The following is a 17,172-nucleotide window of genomic DNA, read 5'->3' on the forward strand; positions in this document are numbered from 1 at the left end:
GTGTTTGCAAGTTTATTTCAGCGTGTTAAGCCCCTCCATACTAAATCTACTTAAACTGAATAAAAAGTTGGTTTATTATTTAAAGGGACAGTAACGTTTTTCATGTTTTTGCATTTTATTAATAACATTTAATCCTTTTATGTCAATTTGTTTATTGTGAGTTAAAATATGGACCAAGAGGCCTTACAAAGTGTCACTTGTTCTTTATGTTTTGATGCCAATGTTGATCCACCAATCCCTTTCTGTTCCTTATGTATTGAGAGAACTTTAATCTACAGGGATAGACTTTTTTTCTGAGCCAACATTTTCCAAAGAGGATGCTGTTCTCAATATATGCCGCAGCTTTCTCCTCAAGCGTCCCAAATTTTACCGCCCTTACATGCAGTGCCCTGTACCAGACCGAGCTTCTGAGATCATTGCTAAGGAGTGGGAGAGACCGGGTATACCTTTTTCTCCATCTCCTATATTTAAAAAGATGTTTCCCATAGCCAACTCGGTTAAGGAGGCTTGGTAAACAGTCCCCAAGGTGGAAGGGGCTGTTTCCACCTTAGCTAAGAGAACTACTATACCCATAAATGATAGTTGTGCTTTTAAAGATCCTATGGACAAAAAATTAGAGGGATTACTCTAAAAGATGTATATACACCAGGTCTTACAATGGCAGCCAGCTTTGTGCATTGCTACCGTCACTAGTGCGGCGGCATATTGGTTTGATGCTTTGTCTGATGCTATTAGGACAGAAACTCCCCTGGATGAAATCCAGGATAGGATAAAAGCTCTTAAATTGGCTATTTCCTTTATTATGGATGCTTCCCTTCAAGTTATCAAACTGGGAGCCAAGATTTCAGGTTTCTCAGTTCTAGCTTGCAGAGCCTTATGGTTAAAACCTTGGTCTGTGGATGTATCTTCTAAGTCTAAGCTTTTAGCGATTCCTTACAAGGGGAAGACCTTGTTTGGACCTGGCTTGGCGGAAATAATCTCTGATATTACGGCAGGTAAGGGCCACCTTCTCTTTCAGGACAAGAGAAACAAACAAAAGGGACGACAGAGTAATTTTCATTCCTTTCGAAATTTCAAGGGAAATTCTTCCGCTTCCGCCTCCAAGCAGGAACAGTCTAAACCTTTATCAATCAGTCTTGAAATAAGAGAAAACAATCCAAGAAGCCTGCTATTGAATCAAAGTCAGCATGAAGGGTCTGCCCCCGATTCGGGACCTTATCTTGTAGGGGGCAGACTTTCCTTCTTCGCTCAGGCTTGGGTTCAAGATGTTCAGAATCCCTGGGCAGTAGAAATAGTGTCCCAGGGATACAAACTAGAGTTCAGGGCCTCGATCCGATATACAGCGTCGCCCGCAGAAGCCGGCGACGCCAAAATTTGCGCGGGTTTAATATCCTATATACGGCGTAACCTAGAAGTTACGCTCGTATATTTCTGCCTTCGCCCGTAGTTTTTGGGCCATAGACAGGTATACCAAACCCGCGCAGTTTGGTATCCAATATACAGCGTAAGGACTTACGTGGCGAAAATGGAGAAATCTTACTCCATTTTCACCTCGCCACAAAATGCAGCCGTAGTAAGCCTTACGCTGTCTATTGGAGCCCCGTAACTCCCTAAACTAGCTGCCAAATAAAACCTAACGCATGCGCAATGTCTATCTACCTGTCAACCGCGAACTGCTAAATAAAACCTAACGCATGCGCAATGTCTATCTACCTGTCAACCGCGATCCCCCGCCGCAATCCCTAATAAAGTGTTTAACCCCTAAACCGCCGCTCCCGGACGCCGCTGCCACCTACATTAAAAGTATAAACCCCTAATGTGATCCCCCTACACCGTCGCCAGCTACATTACATACCCCCTAATATGAGCTCCTACCCCGTCGCCAGCTACATTAAACTACCCCCTAATGTGATCCCCCTACACCGCCGCCAGCTACATTACATACCCCCTAATGTGAGCTCCTACCCCGCCGCCAGCTACATTAAACTACCCCCTAATGTGAGCTCCTACCCCGCCGCCAGCTATATTAAAATTATTAACCCCTAATCTAATCCCCCTACCCCGCCGCCAGCTATATTAAATGTATTAACCCCTAATCTAATCCCCCTACCCCGCCGCCAGCTATATTAAATGTATTAACCCCTAATCTAATCCCCCTACACCGCCGCCAGCTATATTAAATACATTAACCCCTAATCTAATCCCCCTAAAGTAATCACCTCTATTACCAGCCCTTAAAAGGGCCTTTTGTGTGACATTGCCCAAAGTTAAAGCTCGTAAACCTGTAACTAGAAGGATTTACCATAAGATATGGCGTAAATATCTCTATTGGTGGGAATCCAAGGGCTACTCCTGAAGTACAGTTAGGATTCCTAGAATTTTGTCCTTTCTCCAAGAGGGTCTGGAGAAAGGATTATCGACAAGTTCCCTAAAGGGTCAAATTTCTGCCTTCTCTATTTTATTACACAGACGTCTGGCAAATGTTCCAGATGTACAATCTTTTTGTCAGACCTTGGTCCGGATCAGGCCTGTGTTCAAGCTAGTTACTCCTCCATGGAGTCTTAATTTAGTTTTCAAAGTTCTTCAAGGGGCTCCGTTTGAGCCTATGCATTTCTTAGATATTAAGTTGTTATCTTGGAAAGTTTTATTTCTTGTTGCTATTTTTCTTCTGCTCGCAGAGTGTCAGAGCTCTTGGCATTGCAGTATGAGTCCCCTTACCTTATTTTTCATTCAGATAAGGTAGTTTTACGTACTAAATTAGGATTTCTTCCTAAAATAGTTTCTGATCGGAACATTAATCGGGAGATATTGTTCCTTCATTGTGTCCTAATCCTACCTCTCAGGCTTCTACACAATTTGGATGTGGTTCGTGCCTTAAAGTTTTACCTGCAGGCGACTAAGGATTTTCGTCAGTCTTCTGCCTTGTTTGTGGTTTTCTCAGGAAAACGTAGGGGACAGAAAGCTACGGCCACTTCTTTCTTTTTGGCTGAAGAGTATCATACGTTTTGCATATGAGACTGCTGGACAGCAGCCTCCAGAGAGTTATGGCTCATCCCACGAGGGCTGTTGCTTCCTCATGGGCATTCAAAAATGAAGCTTCTGTGGAACAGATTTGCAAGGCTGCTACTTGGTCCTCTCTTCACACTTTTTCAAAGTTCTACAAATTTGATACTTTTGCCTCGACTGAAGCCGCTTTTGGGAGAAAGGTTCTTCAAGCAGTGGTGCCTTCTGTTTAGGTTCCCTGTCTTGTCCCTCCCGTATCATCTGTGTACTCTAGCTTGGGTATTGATTCCCAGTAGTAATTAGATGATCAGTGGACTCATTGTGTCATTAAAAAGAAAAGACAATTTATGCTTACCTGATAAATGTATTTCTTTTTTGACACGATGAGTCCACGGCCCACCCTGTTTTTGAGTAGACAGGTTGTTGGTTATTATAAATTTCAGACACCTCTGCACCTTGTTACTTCCTTGCTCTCCTTTTCTTCGGTCGAATGACTGGGTTGGGAGGGAAGGGAGGTGATATTTAACAGCTTTGCTGTGGTGCTCTTTGCCGCCTCCTGCAGGGCAGGAGTGGTATTCCCCGGTAGTAATTAGATGATCCGTGGACTCATCGTGTCAAAAAAGAAATAAATTATCAGGTAAGCAAGGTCGCTAAGAACCTCATTTCGTATGCGTTTTATAATTGAGATCCACCAATTCTCTTACGGTCGATGTTAACGTGATACCCAGATATTTTATAGAGTGATGTGCAATTTTGATAGGACAATTTGCTTTAAGGGTATCAAAAGAATTAGGGGGTTCTGTTATATTTAAAATTTCAGACTTTGAGGGGTTAAGGAGGAAATCAGATACTCTCCCATAGTCTGCAAACTCTGACAGGGCTGCTTGTAGTGACTGAGCTGAGTCCGATATCGTCAAGAGCACATCATCTGCATACATTGCAAGCTTGTGTTCGACCTTCCTTATGCTGATGCCTTTTATCTGCGGATTTGCTCTGATTTTGCTTGCTAATACTTCTATTGTGAGGGCAAACAGGAGTGGTGATGGGGGACAGCCCTGCCTTGTTCCGTTTTTAATCTGAAATGTTTTAGAAAGAGTGCCGTTTACCTTTACCTTTGCATTTGGGATAGAGTACAGCGACATTACTCTATTAGTGAAACCCGTTTAATGTGAAATTTGGCCATTGTGTGTCGCATAAAGGACCAGTTGACCCGGTCAAAATGCTTTTTCAGCATCTGTGGACACTAGGGCTAGGGGAATCAAGTTAATTTTGGCATTGGTGATCAATTGTAAAACTTTAGGGGGGTTATCTCAGGCTTTAGACGATTGGCCAGGGCTTTAGATAATATTTTAACATCTGAGTTAAGCAGGGAGATTGGCCTATAGTTTTCGGGCCTGTCTAAAGATTTGTCTGGCTTGGGAATAACTGTTATGTGTGCTTCCAGCATAGTTCCTGGGAGGGAGGGGGAGTGTCAGACAGCTGGTTGAAAATAGTCAATAGTTCAGGGGCCAGAATGTCTATTAATGTTTTGTAGTACTTGGCGCCAAAGCCATTTGGGCCTGGGCTTTTACCTATTGGAAAGTCTTTAATTGCTTTCTTTATTTCTTCCAACGGGAACAGGGTCTCTAGGAAATCAGTGTCTTGCTGAGATAATTTGGGTAAGGTGACATTGGACAGGTATGTCAAGATATTCTGGTCTACTTCAGGGGAGTCTGAGGTTACTCTTTTAAGTATTTTGTGGTGTTGAATGTTATAGAGGGATTTATAGGAGTGGCCGAAAACATCAGCCACTGCCTTCCCATCTTTTTTAACGATGCCCGCATGATCTGTCATCTTGTGAACGTAAGATTTAAATTTTCTATGAGATATGGCTCTGGCTAGGAGCTTTCCTGCTTTGTCTCCCTGCTCGAAGAATTGCTGCCTGAGGATCAGTGCCTTTTTCTAGTGTTCCTCTTGCAAAAAAGGGGTTTGTTCTAGCTAGTACCAAAGAGGCCTGTAGGGCCTCATCAGCAGGGTGGATCTTATGGTCTGGTTCTATTTTTGAAACTTGTGACAGAAGTTTTTTGTAGCGTTCCTTTTTTGTCTAGAGAGCTTAGCCTTCTGTTAAATCAGGACGCCTCCCAAATAGTGGTATTCTGAGAGAATAATATTTTTTAAAAAGTTTCCAATTTCTTCTATTATAAAATTTGCTTTGTTCTGTTCTTATTCTTTGTTGAAGAGATATCTAGATAGGTAGCATGCACATGCCCGAAGCACTACATGACAGGAAATAGTGCTGCCATCTAGTGGTCTTGCTAATGTATAACCTTGTTGTAAAACTGCAGACGTGCACACTCCTGAACTTATTATTCTGCTTTTCAACAATGGATAAAAAGAAACCCAAGTAAAATTGTATGCGCTATCTGAATCATGAAAGAAAATGTGAGTTTTATGTCCCTTTAAAAATTGCTTTATTATCCAGTTAATCCGCGCAGTGAGCTGGTGCTTTAGTGTAACTGTCTAATTTTGAAATTTAATTTCATTTTTGTTTGCAGAAACATTTTCGTTAAGTGACCAAAACTGTTCTGCCTCTGGGATTATAATAATCTATAAAATTGTGTACGTTGTACTAATTTACTTTTAATTCATGTTTCAATTGTCATTAAAGGGACACTGAACAAAAAAAATTTCTTTCGTGATTCAGATAGAGCATGCAATTTTAAGAAACTTTCTAATGTACTCCTATTATCAGATTATCTTCATTCTCTTGGTATCTTTATTTGAAATGCAAGAATGTAAGTTTAGATGCTGGCCCATTTTTGGTGAACAACCTGGGTTGTTCTTGCTGATTGGTGCATAAATTCACACACCAATAAACAAGTGCTGTCCAGGGTCCTGAACGAAAAAAAAACTTAGATGCCTTCTTTTTCAAACTAAGATAGCAAGAGAACGAAGAAAAATTGATAATAGGAGTAAATTAGAAAGTTGCTTAAAATTGCATGCTCTGTCTGAATCACAAAAGAAAAAAGTGTCCCTTTAAGCAATAAATAAAACAAATACAACTGTAAAACATGCTTCTAAATGAATTAGAAATGTATAGCCGTGCATTTCAAATTATGTGTCTATGGCAATGCCCATGTTAATATTACAAAACTTAATTTTAAAGGGACAGTAAAGTCAAATTTAAACTTTTATGATTTGGATAGTAAATGCAATTTTAAACATATTTCCAATTTATTTCTGTTATGAAATCTGCTTTGTTCCCTTGGTATCTTTTTATTGAAGAGTAAAACGAGGTAGGCTCATAAGACCTCAGGAGTGTGCACGTGTTTTGCAACATTATTTGTATCTTTGTTATACAATGTAGCTAATATGAGCATAATCCTCAAAGAATTGCAGAGTCTGTAAGTGATTGTTCTTGCCCCATGGTATTTGAAGAGAGATAAGTCTGTTTTTTTTTGTTGCAATAAAAAAGCATCAAGCAGGGGGTAATTTTGTAATATAAATTATTGCAAAATGTATTATTTGTTTTTTAAAGGGATAGTCTTGTCAAAAATTAAACTTTCATAATTCAGATAGAGCATGCAATTTAAATCAGTGCTACATTCTTGCTTTTTCAAATAAAGATAGCAAGAGAACGAAGAAAAATTAGTAAATTAGAAAGTTGCTTAAAATTGCATGTTCTACCTGAATCATGAAAGTTGAATTTTGACTAGACTATTCCTTTAACTTCATTTGTGCAAAGTCCATTAAATCCTGCCACAGCCCTACAAGGGGGCTGTGGTCTCTACATGAAGGCAAAGGAATTTCTTTGCGTTGAAAGTAGTTGCTAGGAGACACCTGTACTAGCTCCAGTCAGTTTATTGCCCATGTTTAAAAAATACTTTTTCCTGCTAAAAGCATGCGACAGTAGAACTTAAGTTTTACATCATCTCCCTTATCTCACTAAAGGCAGAGGCTACACTGAGAATTTCTAAGTGCTCATTTTGCAAGAAAACAAGTAAGTTGTTTGGGCTTTTTAACACAGTCTGTCTGTTACGTTTAATAAAGGAACACTGTTTCATATATCCCTTTAATTTTAGGTAGAACAGGGGGTGTGCAGGTGCACATCTAGTGATTTTATTGATGTTTTCGGCCTGCCACAGCTGTGCAAGTCACATTATGGCAGTGTTGAAGAATTTCATGGGGCATTTTACAGTAATACTCATGTAAAGATATTTTTAATAGGCAAAACAACATTTTGCATTTTTAAATTGCAATTGAAAAGGTGCATTCAGCAGAACCGCTTTAAATTGTGACTTTTCCGCCTAGAGCACAATTTCCATTTAAATAGTTTGAATCCAGTATAAACAGATTTTGGCTAATAATAAATATTGAAAAACTTCTTATAAACTATAAATTTCACTGTCTGCTTTCTGCCTATTTTATGTTGCGTTTAAGATTTTTAGTGTTTTACATCAATCAAATTAAACCTCCAATTTTAAAATAATAAAACATTTGCTCAATTTGTCAATGTCTACATGTGCATTATTTTAAAAGAGGTCTTAAAGGGATATGAAACTCACATTCTTTTCTTTCATGATTTAGAAAGTGCATACAATTTTAAAATCTGAATCATGAAATAAACTTTTGGGATTTTATGTCCCTTTAAATAATATAAAACAAAAATATCATTATTTTATGTTATATAGCATTGCACATACATTATATTGTTAGGGACAGTTATCTAATTTCATGGTTACTGTATAAGAAAAGCAGGTAATGAAAAGCTGAACCACCCTTTTTGTATATCCCGTTTCCAGATTTTGATCGCAATCCTCAGTCTGACAACCGGAAGCACATATCTCTAGAGGAGCAACTGAAACTGCAACTAGCACGTCTAGATGAGGTGAATGCAAGCAAGCAGAATATTGGCCGAGCTCGGCGTGCCAAGATGATCCGAAAAGAGATCACGTCAATCCGTCGCAAAATGGCCCATCAGCAAGAATCGAGAAGGGAGGGTGGCACTGACCGTCATGGTTCAGCCGGGCGAGGAGCCCTACCTTTGCATGGCCCTTCAGAGAAGGATGGACAGACGGACAGTGCTGCAGAAGAGAGCAGCAGTCAGGAGACGGGGAAAGGTACTGACCTGCGTTAGTTCAGACTGCTTTCTGATCTCAGGGGCCTCTTCTGCAGCTCTGTTTAGTTTTATAATCTGTTTACATTTATGTATGTGGATGTTTGTGGAAAAGAATATATATATATATATATATATATATATATATTCTTTTAAAACTTTAAAATCATGTGCACTAAGCCCCCTCTGGGAGTATGGAAACGAATTTGATCTTTATATCATGTTTGGGATTTATTCTTTATTTTTTTTTCTTCTGAAAATGAACATGCTGCTGCTATATGTTAGCACTGAGTCTGTGTGTGTGTGTGTGTGTGTGTGTGTGTGTGTGTGTGCATTTAGATAAATACATTTATCTTATGTCTTCCAAACTGTCAGAAATGTCCAACTAAGGAAAATAAGTTTTTAAATCCACAAATGAAAGCTAAACGTGGGGAATAAAAAAAACCTTTTTGCACCAGTTCTGTGTTTTGGAATATGCCCAATAATGAGAAGAACTGGACTAATATTTTCTTTCCTCTACATATGTAGAGTAATACTGTTTTTCTTAACGTTATTTTGCTATGTCCTATATGATGACATCCTTAACTTGCGCAAGTTTGGCCTAATTAATACATTTCAACTATAGTGAGATCAGTTTGTTTTAAAACTAAATATATTGTTTGCTTACCCCAGAATAAGTTTTATAGAGGACTGAAAACGGTCTATAACTCGAAATACACATTTTTTGTAACCCAGATAACTCTTCTATATCCCCTCTGCATATCAGATTATGCTAAAGTGTCACCATACAAGTGTCAATCATTCAAGCCCGCTGCATTGAAACTCAGGAATACATACATTATTGACCACCACATTAGTTAAAGTTTTTTTTTGTTGGGGGGGGGTTGTATTGGCAAAGCAAACAAAAAAAAAATGTTTCCGATAAAATAGTTTTTTTTTAATACAATACAACCAAAAACTACCTTTAGTTATAAGACCCACCTTATAATTTATAGGCTCCCTTCTAACATTCTCGTCTTTGTGAATTTTAACATTTATTTCTTTGTCTAAATCATGAACTTGGTGTGTTTCTATCAAGAACATTGTATATGCAGTTAGTTCATGATCATCTAGGCGTGTAAGCATCCGTTACAGCCACGTGTTGTCATACTCAGTAAGCTATGCAATACAGCATGTTCTTTTTCTTTTTCTGGTGCTGATCTCCAAATGCAAATGCTGCTTTAATCATTATACTTCCAACCTGGCAGTTAAAGTGGTAACCTCTTCCTTTTTTCTGCTAGAAAAAAACCCCTTTTTTTTTCTCTGTTTAAAAAGTTGAACATCTGGAATAAACTTAAGGGCGGTAGACAGTTACACAATTGAAATATATATATACGATTAAAGTCAGAAATCCGGGTAGTCTGATAAACCTGACATAACTAAAGCGGCTGTGGGTAAATCCCAATGTAAAGTAATTTTCCCCCATCTACACTTTTTTTTTGCCTTTGTCTGAGGGGTTCAAGGAAGGCGCCCCGCCGATCCTCTGGCATCCAGCCCAAGTGAACCTGAATGAGGTTTACAAGGGGGACAAAGCTGTACCTGTATAGTGACCCCCCAGGCAAAAAAGATAGTGTAGACGTGTGAACTACAGTGCATGCTGTATATGTCTGATGCAGTGACTCGATTCACTCTGAGGAGATTTATCATGTTACATCAGGCTTTACCCACAGCCGATTGGGTAATGTCAGGATTACCCAATTTCTTACTTTACCCGTAATAAATATATGTGTGTGTATGTATGTATGTATATGTATGTGTATATATATATATATATATATATATATATATATATATATATATATATATATATATATATATAAATTTTTTGTGTGTGTGGGTATATTTTTTTGTCTTTTTGCATGAGCTAACTCCTTATCACTGGAATAACCTTTAGTCTAATGGGGAACAGTACTTGTGTAGGTTATCCATTCCATACTGTAAGAATCAATCATTTGTAACACTATACCTTTTGTACAAAAGTTTCTCTGAATAAGGATATAGATTATTCTGATTGGAATGTAATTTATATTGGCCCTAGCCTATGTTGTGTTTCTGGCAGCAAAACGGACTGTGAGCCTTGCAGCCATACACTGTACTTACTCTCAGCTTTGTGTAGTTTGTTTTTGTGTGTTTGTTTTGTCTTCCCTGCTTGTTTTAATAAGGGGAGTAGCACCGAATACTTATGTTACAATGATTATCCTGCTGCCTCAGTAGCAATGATTGTAATTTCTGCATTCTTGCAGAAACTGGGACCTCTTTGGTATGTGGCCTTGGTACCCAAAAGAAGTGTAATTTTGATTTTCTTTTTGACATTGTGTTAGTTTTAAAATACTACTGCTGTAAATCAAAGAATTAGAATTTAAAAATCCAGCACTTACTTGCTTGACTACATATATTGCAGAATAGGAGGTAGAATTCTCCAATTAATGATGGCAGTCAAAATATTTATTTATGTTTTTATATTAACGCTCATAGACTGCATTAAGAAAATGGCAAGAATGCTAGAAATAAAGGCACAGTCTGCTTTTGTATTAGAGGGTTATTACTGTGATATTGTAATAAAAATCTATAAACATTTGTAAATTGTAAGTTTGACCCAAGTTCAGGTTGTCAGGGAAACAATGAAGGTTTTTCTCTAAATTTTCTTAGTCACATATTTTGGGATGTGGGTTTATGTCACTGCAATATGTTGCAAATCCTCTGTAGCAAAGGGTTTGTTATTGGTACAGTGGCATTTGTTAATTCCAAACCTATTAATGTCATCATTCTTGTCAAAAGGCAAGTTCAAAGCATTAGAAAGTAACACACTAGCCTGCAGTACTCAATCTATTTTCTACTGTCAATAATTCCACATACAAACCAGTAAAGATCTATAACAGATACAAATTAGCGTCTGCTATTTGCAAATGGTCACCATTATCATGTAATTTTGTTCAGATTTTTTTTTTGACGTTGACTGCGTCAGAAATGCTTCTTTTTTTCCTCTCTTTTTTTTATTTTTATAATTGTAATCAATCACTGTACATTCTGAAATTTTTTGGGTAATGTTTTAATTTTTCTATCAATAAAGTGTGTTTATTTAAAACTTTCAATTTGCCCCATTTGTGTTTTTGGTGCGCAGGCAGAGATGGCATATTTCTCTCAGTGCAACACACAAAGACTGTTCTATATTGTAAATCTGCTGAAAGCACACACTGGGATTTCCATTTCAGCTCAAAGAGCTATTTAACTGTTTATCTGGAAAAAATAAAAACAATCATTTTCCTTCCTTTTTCTTGCTGTTTTCTCTGTCCTTCTCCATTTGTCTCTCTTCATTGTTTTTTTTTTTTTGTTTTGTTGTTTCATTCTTTCTCTCTCTCTCTCTCTCTCTCTCTCTCTCTCTCTGTATCTTAACATCCTGCGCTATCTCTACCTGTCTTTCTCTCTCCTCTCAGGACTTGGCCCAAACACATCCTCCACCCCTGCACATGAAGTTGGTAGAAGGACCTCAGTCCTTTTCTCCAAGAAGAATCCAAAAACTGCAGGACCCCCAAAGAGACCAGGGAGGCCTCCTAAGAACAGGGACAACCAGCAGCCGCAGATCAGCAGCCCTATTGGACCCCCTCAGCTCTCTTTAATGAGAGGGTCACAGAGACAGCACAAAAGAGGCAGGAGCCCTCGCCCAACTTCCAGCTCAGACAGTGATAGTGACAGCGACAAGTCAGGAGAAGAACCATCGCTTGGTAAGTAGGTGTCGTTAAGATTTAGAAAGCTCATTAATCCAGGGTATTTATGTACACAAAATAAATCCTTACTTTACACTATCTCCAGCCCCTCCAGGGATTATCATTGAGTAGAATGTTTGCCAAAAATCTAAAATGGCTGTTTCAGTTTAATTGAAACAAGCAGGAAATGGACAATTAATATTGCTGTATTAATATTAAATGGCTAAGATGAACAAGCCTCACATGGTAACACTGTTTTGTTTTAGTTTTTTTGTTTTGTTTTTTAGTACAGGAAAAAATTGTAACATTTTATTTATTTTAAAGTGATGGTAAATCCTATCGTTTGTGAATAGCTAGGATTTACCATTGTAACAAATAAAGGGGACTTTCATTCATGAAGTATAAAATACTTCATTCTGAAAGCCCCTTTATTTGTTAGCAGCGTTCGCTGCGCTGAGCTGCTAAAGGCAGCCCACGGCAGAACGCTATTTGGCTGAGAGGTGACAATTCCACCTCTTAGCCAATAGCCGTGCGGGAAATACAGCTTGGGTTTGCGGTGCCAAGCTGTATTTCCCGCATGGCTATTGGCTAAGAGGTAGAAACGCCACCTCTCAGCCAAATAGCGTTCTGCCGTGGACTGCCTTTAGCAGCTCAGCGCAGCAAATGCTGCTAAGAAATAAAGGGGCTTTCAGAATGAAGTATTTTATACTTCATTCTTGAAAGTCCCCTTTATTTATTACAATGGTAAATCCTAGCTTTTAGCAAACGCTAGGATTTACCTTCACTTTTAAATCTCTCTAGGATAGAACAAAGAGAAAATAGTACAATCTCAGTTCAAATTAACATATAGGATTATTAATTGCCTAACTAATCATATATGGTATCACAGTGACATCATTTATATTGGACATAAGATTAAGAAATCACATAATCAATGTCAGTGCCCTGTTAATACTGTGTATTATAATGCAATGCTGGCACTGCGCTGATAGTGACAAGGCTACGTGCTTTTACCCAGTTCTCATGCACTTAACACTTTCTTACTGTTCTATAAAAGAATAACGTAGAATATAAGCATGGTATTACTTATTCCACCTCATTTTGCCATCATACCCGAAGCCTCAGAGGCAGACAGTGAGCTAGACCATGTATGATATATATCACCTACTTCAGGAGCCTTATGGGGCACGTAATAAAGAATGCATATTGTCATATAAGAGTCTTTAGATAGAGATATATATATATATATATATATATATATATATATTTATATATATATATACGCACACACACCAGATCACTCAAACCAGCATGGTTGCAGTAATGCACACAGCACTACCTGTATAGTGAAAACCTCACCTCGAGCCTGGTCCACAGGACTGTAGCTTGACAGCTTTTCAAAGTCCCTCCTTTGGCTCTGCAAGTCCGGTCACTAGTGTAACAACGGTGGCTCCTGTCCACAGGAACGCATTTGGGTCTTTAACACTCCCCTTGCTTCCCCTCCTCGGAATCCGTGATCTCAATAGCAACCCTCCATACTTGATCAGGGAGCCTCGCAGGTTTTATAGTGCTCAACTCCTGTGGCACATCATAACTTCATCTTGAGGAAATAAGTACAGGAGCACATACCAATTAATGTATAAAAGTTCTTACTTTTATGGGGGGCTGGAGGGGGCTCGCATCAGAGCGACAACTAAAATCTGGTATTGTAAGTATATTTCAATAGTATTGGTTAAAAGAAAATGTAAGTATATGTTCAATATGACAAACCGATTACTTTAAGAGAATTTGCCAACACGGACTTTACCATCACATTAAGGCATATTATTATGACATTACAATTGACTGTTAAAAATAAGAGAGAGATAAAAAAAAAGATATTAAACATCTCTTGTTTTTTGTTTTTTATAAAGCTGGTCTTTTTTCCAACACTCCTTAGAGAGGCCAAATAGAAATAAATATGTAACCTAGGTTTCTAAAGTATTGTAAATTTCCTAAAGCAGTTATTTAATTTGCAGGTTCCATAGGTTTTGTTGTTGGACCTCTCAACCTTTAGTTCACTATAGATGTCAGGTGATCTATCGCCTAAGCCAGGGGTGTCCAAACTTTGCTCTCCAGAGGTTTTGGAACTACATTTCCGATGATGCTCAGCCAGCATTTTATCTAGCTGAGCATCATGGGAAATGTAGTTCCAAAACCTCTGGAGAGCAAAGTTTGGACACCCCTGGCCTAAGCTGTAGTGACTAGGCAGTTTCTTTAGTAGTTTTCCCATCTCATACTTGCATCACTCAGAGAATTAGAGCGCTCTGTGCAAATTATCTTCTCTATGAGTTTGTTTGTATAAACTATACACAATCGATTGTAATTGCTCCTCTAAAGCTGGTTATCGGTGTTTTATAGTGATAACTTGGCAGTTGCTTTATGTTGCCTAGTGAGTGAGTGTCCGCTAATCTTTCTTGCTGTTTGTATTTGCAGTTACTCTGTAGTGGAGTTTGCATCTAGTCTGCCAGGGCTGGGAATTTCTACTAGCCCACTAGTCTTGAACAAGTAAGAAAATAGGCTTTTTCCTATATTTAACATTGAGTGGACTAGTAAATCTCGCTTCTAAATAGTAACTTTTCTCATCGATTTGGATCCCTTAAAGGGACAGTAAAGTCAAAATTAAACTTTCTTGAATCAGATAGAGCATGCATTTTTAAACAACTTTTCAATTTACTTCTGTTCTCAAATTTGCTTCATTCTTTTGGTAACTTTTACTGAAGACTAAAACTAGGAAGGCTCATAAGAGCCGAGTGTGCACGTTGGCTTTAGTACTCTATGGCAGCAGTGTTTTGCAACATTATTGTAGCTTTATTATACAATGTTGCAAAACACTGCTGCCATAGAGTACTAAAGACGTGCACTCTCCTAAACTCTTATGAGCCTTCCTAGTTTTACTCTTCAGTAAATGATACTAAGAGAACAAAGCAAATGTGATAACAGATGTAAATTGGAAAGTTGTTTAAAATTGCCTGCTCTATCTGAATCATGAAAGCTTAAAGGGACAGTTCACCCAAAGAAATTCTCATTTAAGTTGTTCCCAATGATCCATTTTACCTGCTGGGAGTTTATTAAATTGTTTACACGTAGCTCCTTTACCCTTATTTTGGTCTTTGAAATAGCTGATTTAGCTTGTGGTTTCCCAACCTATACTGAAAATTTTGATACTGGAGTCTGAGCTATTGAACAGCCTAAGTAAACACAGCCAGCAGAAGAAATTACACTCCCAGTGGGGTGCAGGATAGTTAAGTAATACAATGATAATTTTCTATTGTTCTCTCTATGTATTGAGCTTTAGTTTTCCAGACAAATATAAGATAAGGAAGCAAGTGTGTGTCACTGTATCTGTCACTTTAATTATATAAGATAGCCAGTGAAACCCTTGTATGATGATGTTTTGAGGAAATTCGTTAATGTCCATGAAGGTTCATCCTTTATTAACAATGTGATGTCATTAGTGGCACTACAAAATGTGATGTCATTAGTTAGTTAACTCCAAATATATATATATATATATATATATATATATATATATATATATATACTGTGTGTGTATATATGTATATATGTGTATGTATATGTGTATATATATATATATAATCATGTATATAATCAAAGGGACATAAAAGCGCATTTTATGATTGCACTATTGCTTACATATAACTGTGTGTTTAATCCTGGTGTTCTCATAAAAGACTGTAGGTTGGCATAAATTTGTTAGCTAGAAATTATTAAAAATAAAATACAGATAAGACTGTAATCTCACCTATGGAAAAGCTTATTTATAAAAAAAAATATATATAGCATGTGCATTGGTAAATAAGAAACTTGTTTTTATTTGGCCAAGAAACTATAAGAGGCAGTTAATCCCACACTTGCTGGTGGACCTTAATCATTTCTGTTATAGTAGCTCTTTAATATTAATTCCAGCCACTAGTGTTTATGATGATAATGATTACATATGATAAACCAAAACAACCAGAACTGTGTTTATATAATATTTTACATTTTATATTTAGTTTCTTTAACATTTTAATAATTTATCACAGATTCTACTGATATTGTGTGGCAGACTAGTGCTGGGGTTTTATATTTTTTATCAATTTAGGAGCCAGACAAGGTTTTCTTTTTGTGTCAGGAGAAAGAAGCAGAATTTTAGGAACCATAGCTCTCAGGGGTATGTGAATGCCTGCATTAGTGTTTTTTTATACTATGGTTGGGAATCACTGGTTTATTAACTGGATACAACTGGCAGTATAGCTGCACAACCATTAGTCGGCAAAGGTGGACACTAAATCATTGCACAGTATTACACAATAGCGAGACACGGACTATAGACTGACAGATAAAAGCTTATTATGATTTATATTTTCTACCCTTATTTTTTTCTTTAGATTACATTTCTTGCCAATAAACAGTGCTATTTTACAATTCTCTTATTGGTAATATAAACCATTTTAATGTTCTTTACCTAAGTATTTACAAATATAGGAATCCTAATTAGATTTGTTTTCTCCTATTTTTCCCTGTAGGTTTACCTTCAAATGGCTTCAGTAGCAGTAATCAGCAAGTCAAAAAGAGTTTTTTAGTATATCGAAATGACTGCAACCTTCCTCGAAGCAGCTCAGACTCTGAGTCAAGCACCAGCAGCAGCAGCAGTGCCGCTTCAGACAGGACCAGGTAGTGATAACTTGTTAATTTTATCTAAGTACTGCTTAATCCAGTTTCTAAGCCCCTGACAGCATCACAACTTGAAACGATACTGGAACCAATAAATTAACTAAAAAAAGTCTATTGTTCTCCTATATAAAAGTTAGATTTTTACCTTTTTAGCATTTCCCTCCTCCTGTATTAAAGGGACATAAAACAGGTTGAGATCTGTGCATATCCTAAAAGGGCTAATTAATTAAAAATAGTTTGCATAAAAAAAGTTTAAAAAAAATATTTAAAATCATTTTCAAAATTAATTACATAGCTTAGTTGCTTGGAGCAGCCAACTCCACCCCCCTTATCCGTGTTTAGAACACAGGCTTTGTATTTCAACTGAGTTCACAGCTTCTAGGCCTGCTCCAGCAGATAATCCCTATGCATTTTTGTATTCTACCAAAACAATAAACATAGATACAGCCATAGAGGAAAATGTGTGGGGGGAGTTAGAGCTTTACAATTCAGAAACTAAAAAGAAAGGGTTAATGGTGAGGCACTGCAGTATAAATTTGCAGGTAAAGTAAATAAAGTATACATTATTATATTTTGTCTGTATCCCAACTTGTTTTATGTCCCTTTTTAAAG

General features: G+C 37.5%; 1 protein-coding gene across 3 annotated transcripts in view; it reads left to right on the top strand.

Moving 5' to 3' along the window:
* The window catches only part of BRPF1 (bromodomain and PHD finger containing 1), a 129,592-nt gene that overhangs the window by 85,252 nt on the left and 27,168 nt on the right, over window positions 1-17,172 (top strand). For all 3 annotated transcript variants that reach the window (XM_053720972.1, XM_053720973.1, XM_053720974.1), the window contains exons 9-11: window positions 7,785-8,102; window positions 11,572-11,859; window positions 16,413-16,560. In XM_053720972.1, coding sequence (XP_053576947.1) covers window positions 7,785-8,102; window positions 11,572-11,859; window positions 16,413-16,560 — 754 coding nt within the window. The remainder of the gene's footprint in view (window positions 1-7,784; window positions 8,103-11,571; window positions 11,860-16,412; window positions 16,561-17,172) is intronic.

The sequence above is a fragment of the Bombina bombina genome, chromosome 7 (assembly GCF_027579735.1).
Source record: "Bombina bombina isolate aBomBom1 chromosome 7, aBomBom1.pri, whole genome shotgun sequence".
Classification (NCBI taxonomy): domain Eukaryota; kingdom Metazoa; phylum Chordata; class Amphibia; order Anura; family Bombinatoridae; genus Bombina; species Bombina bombina.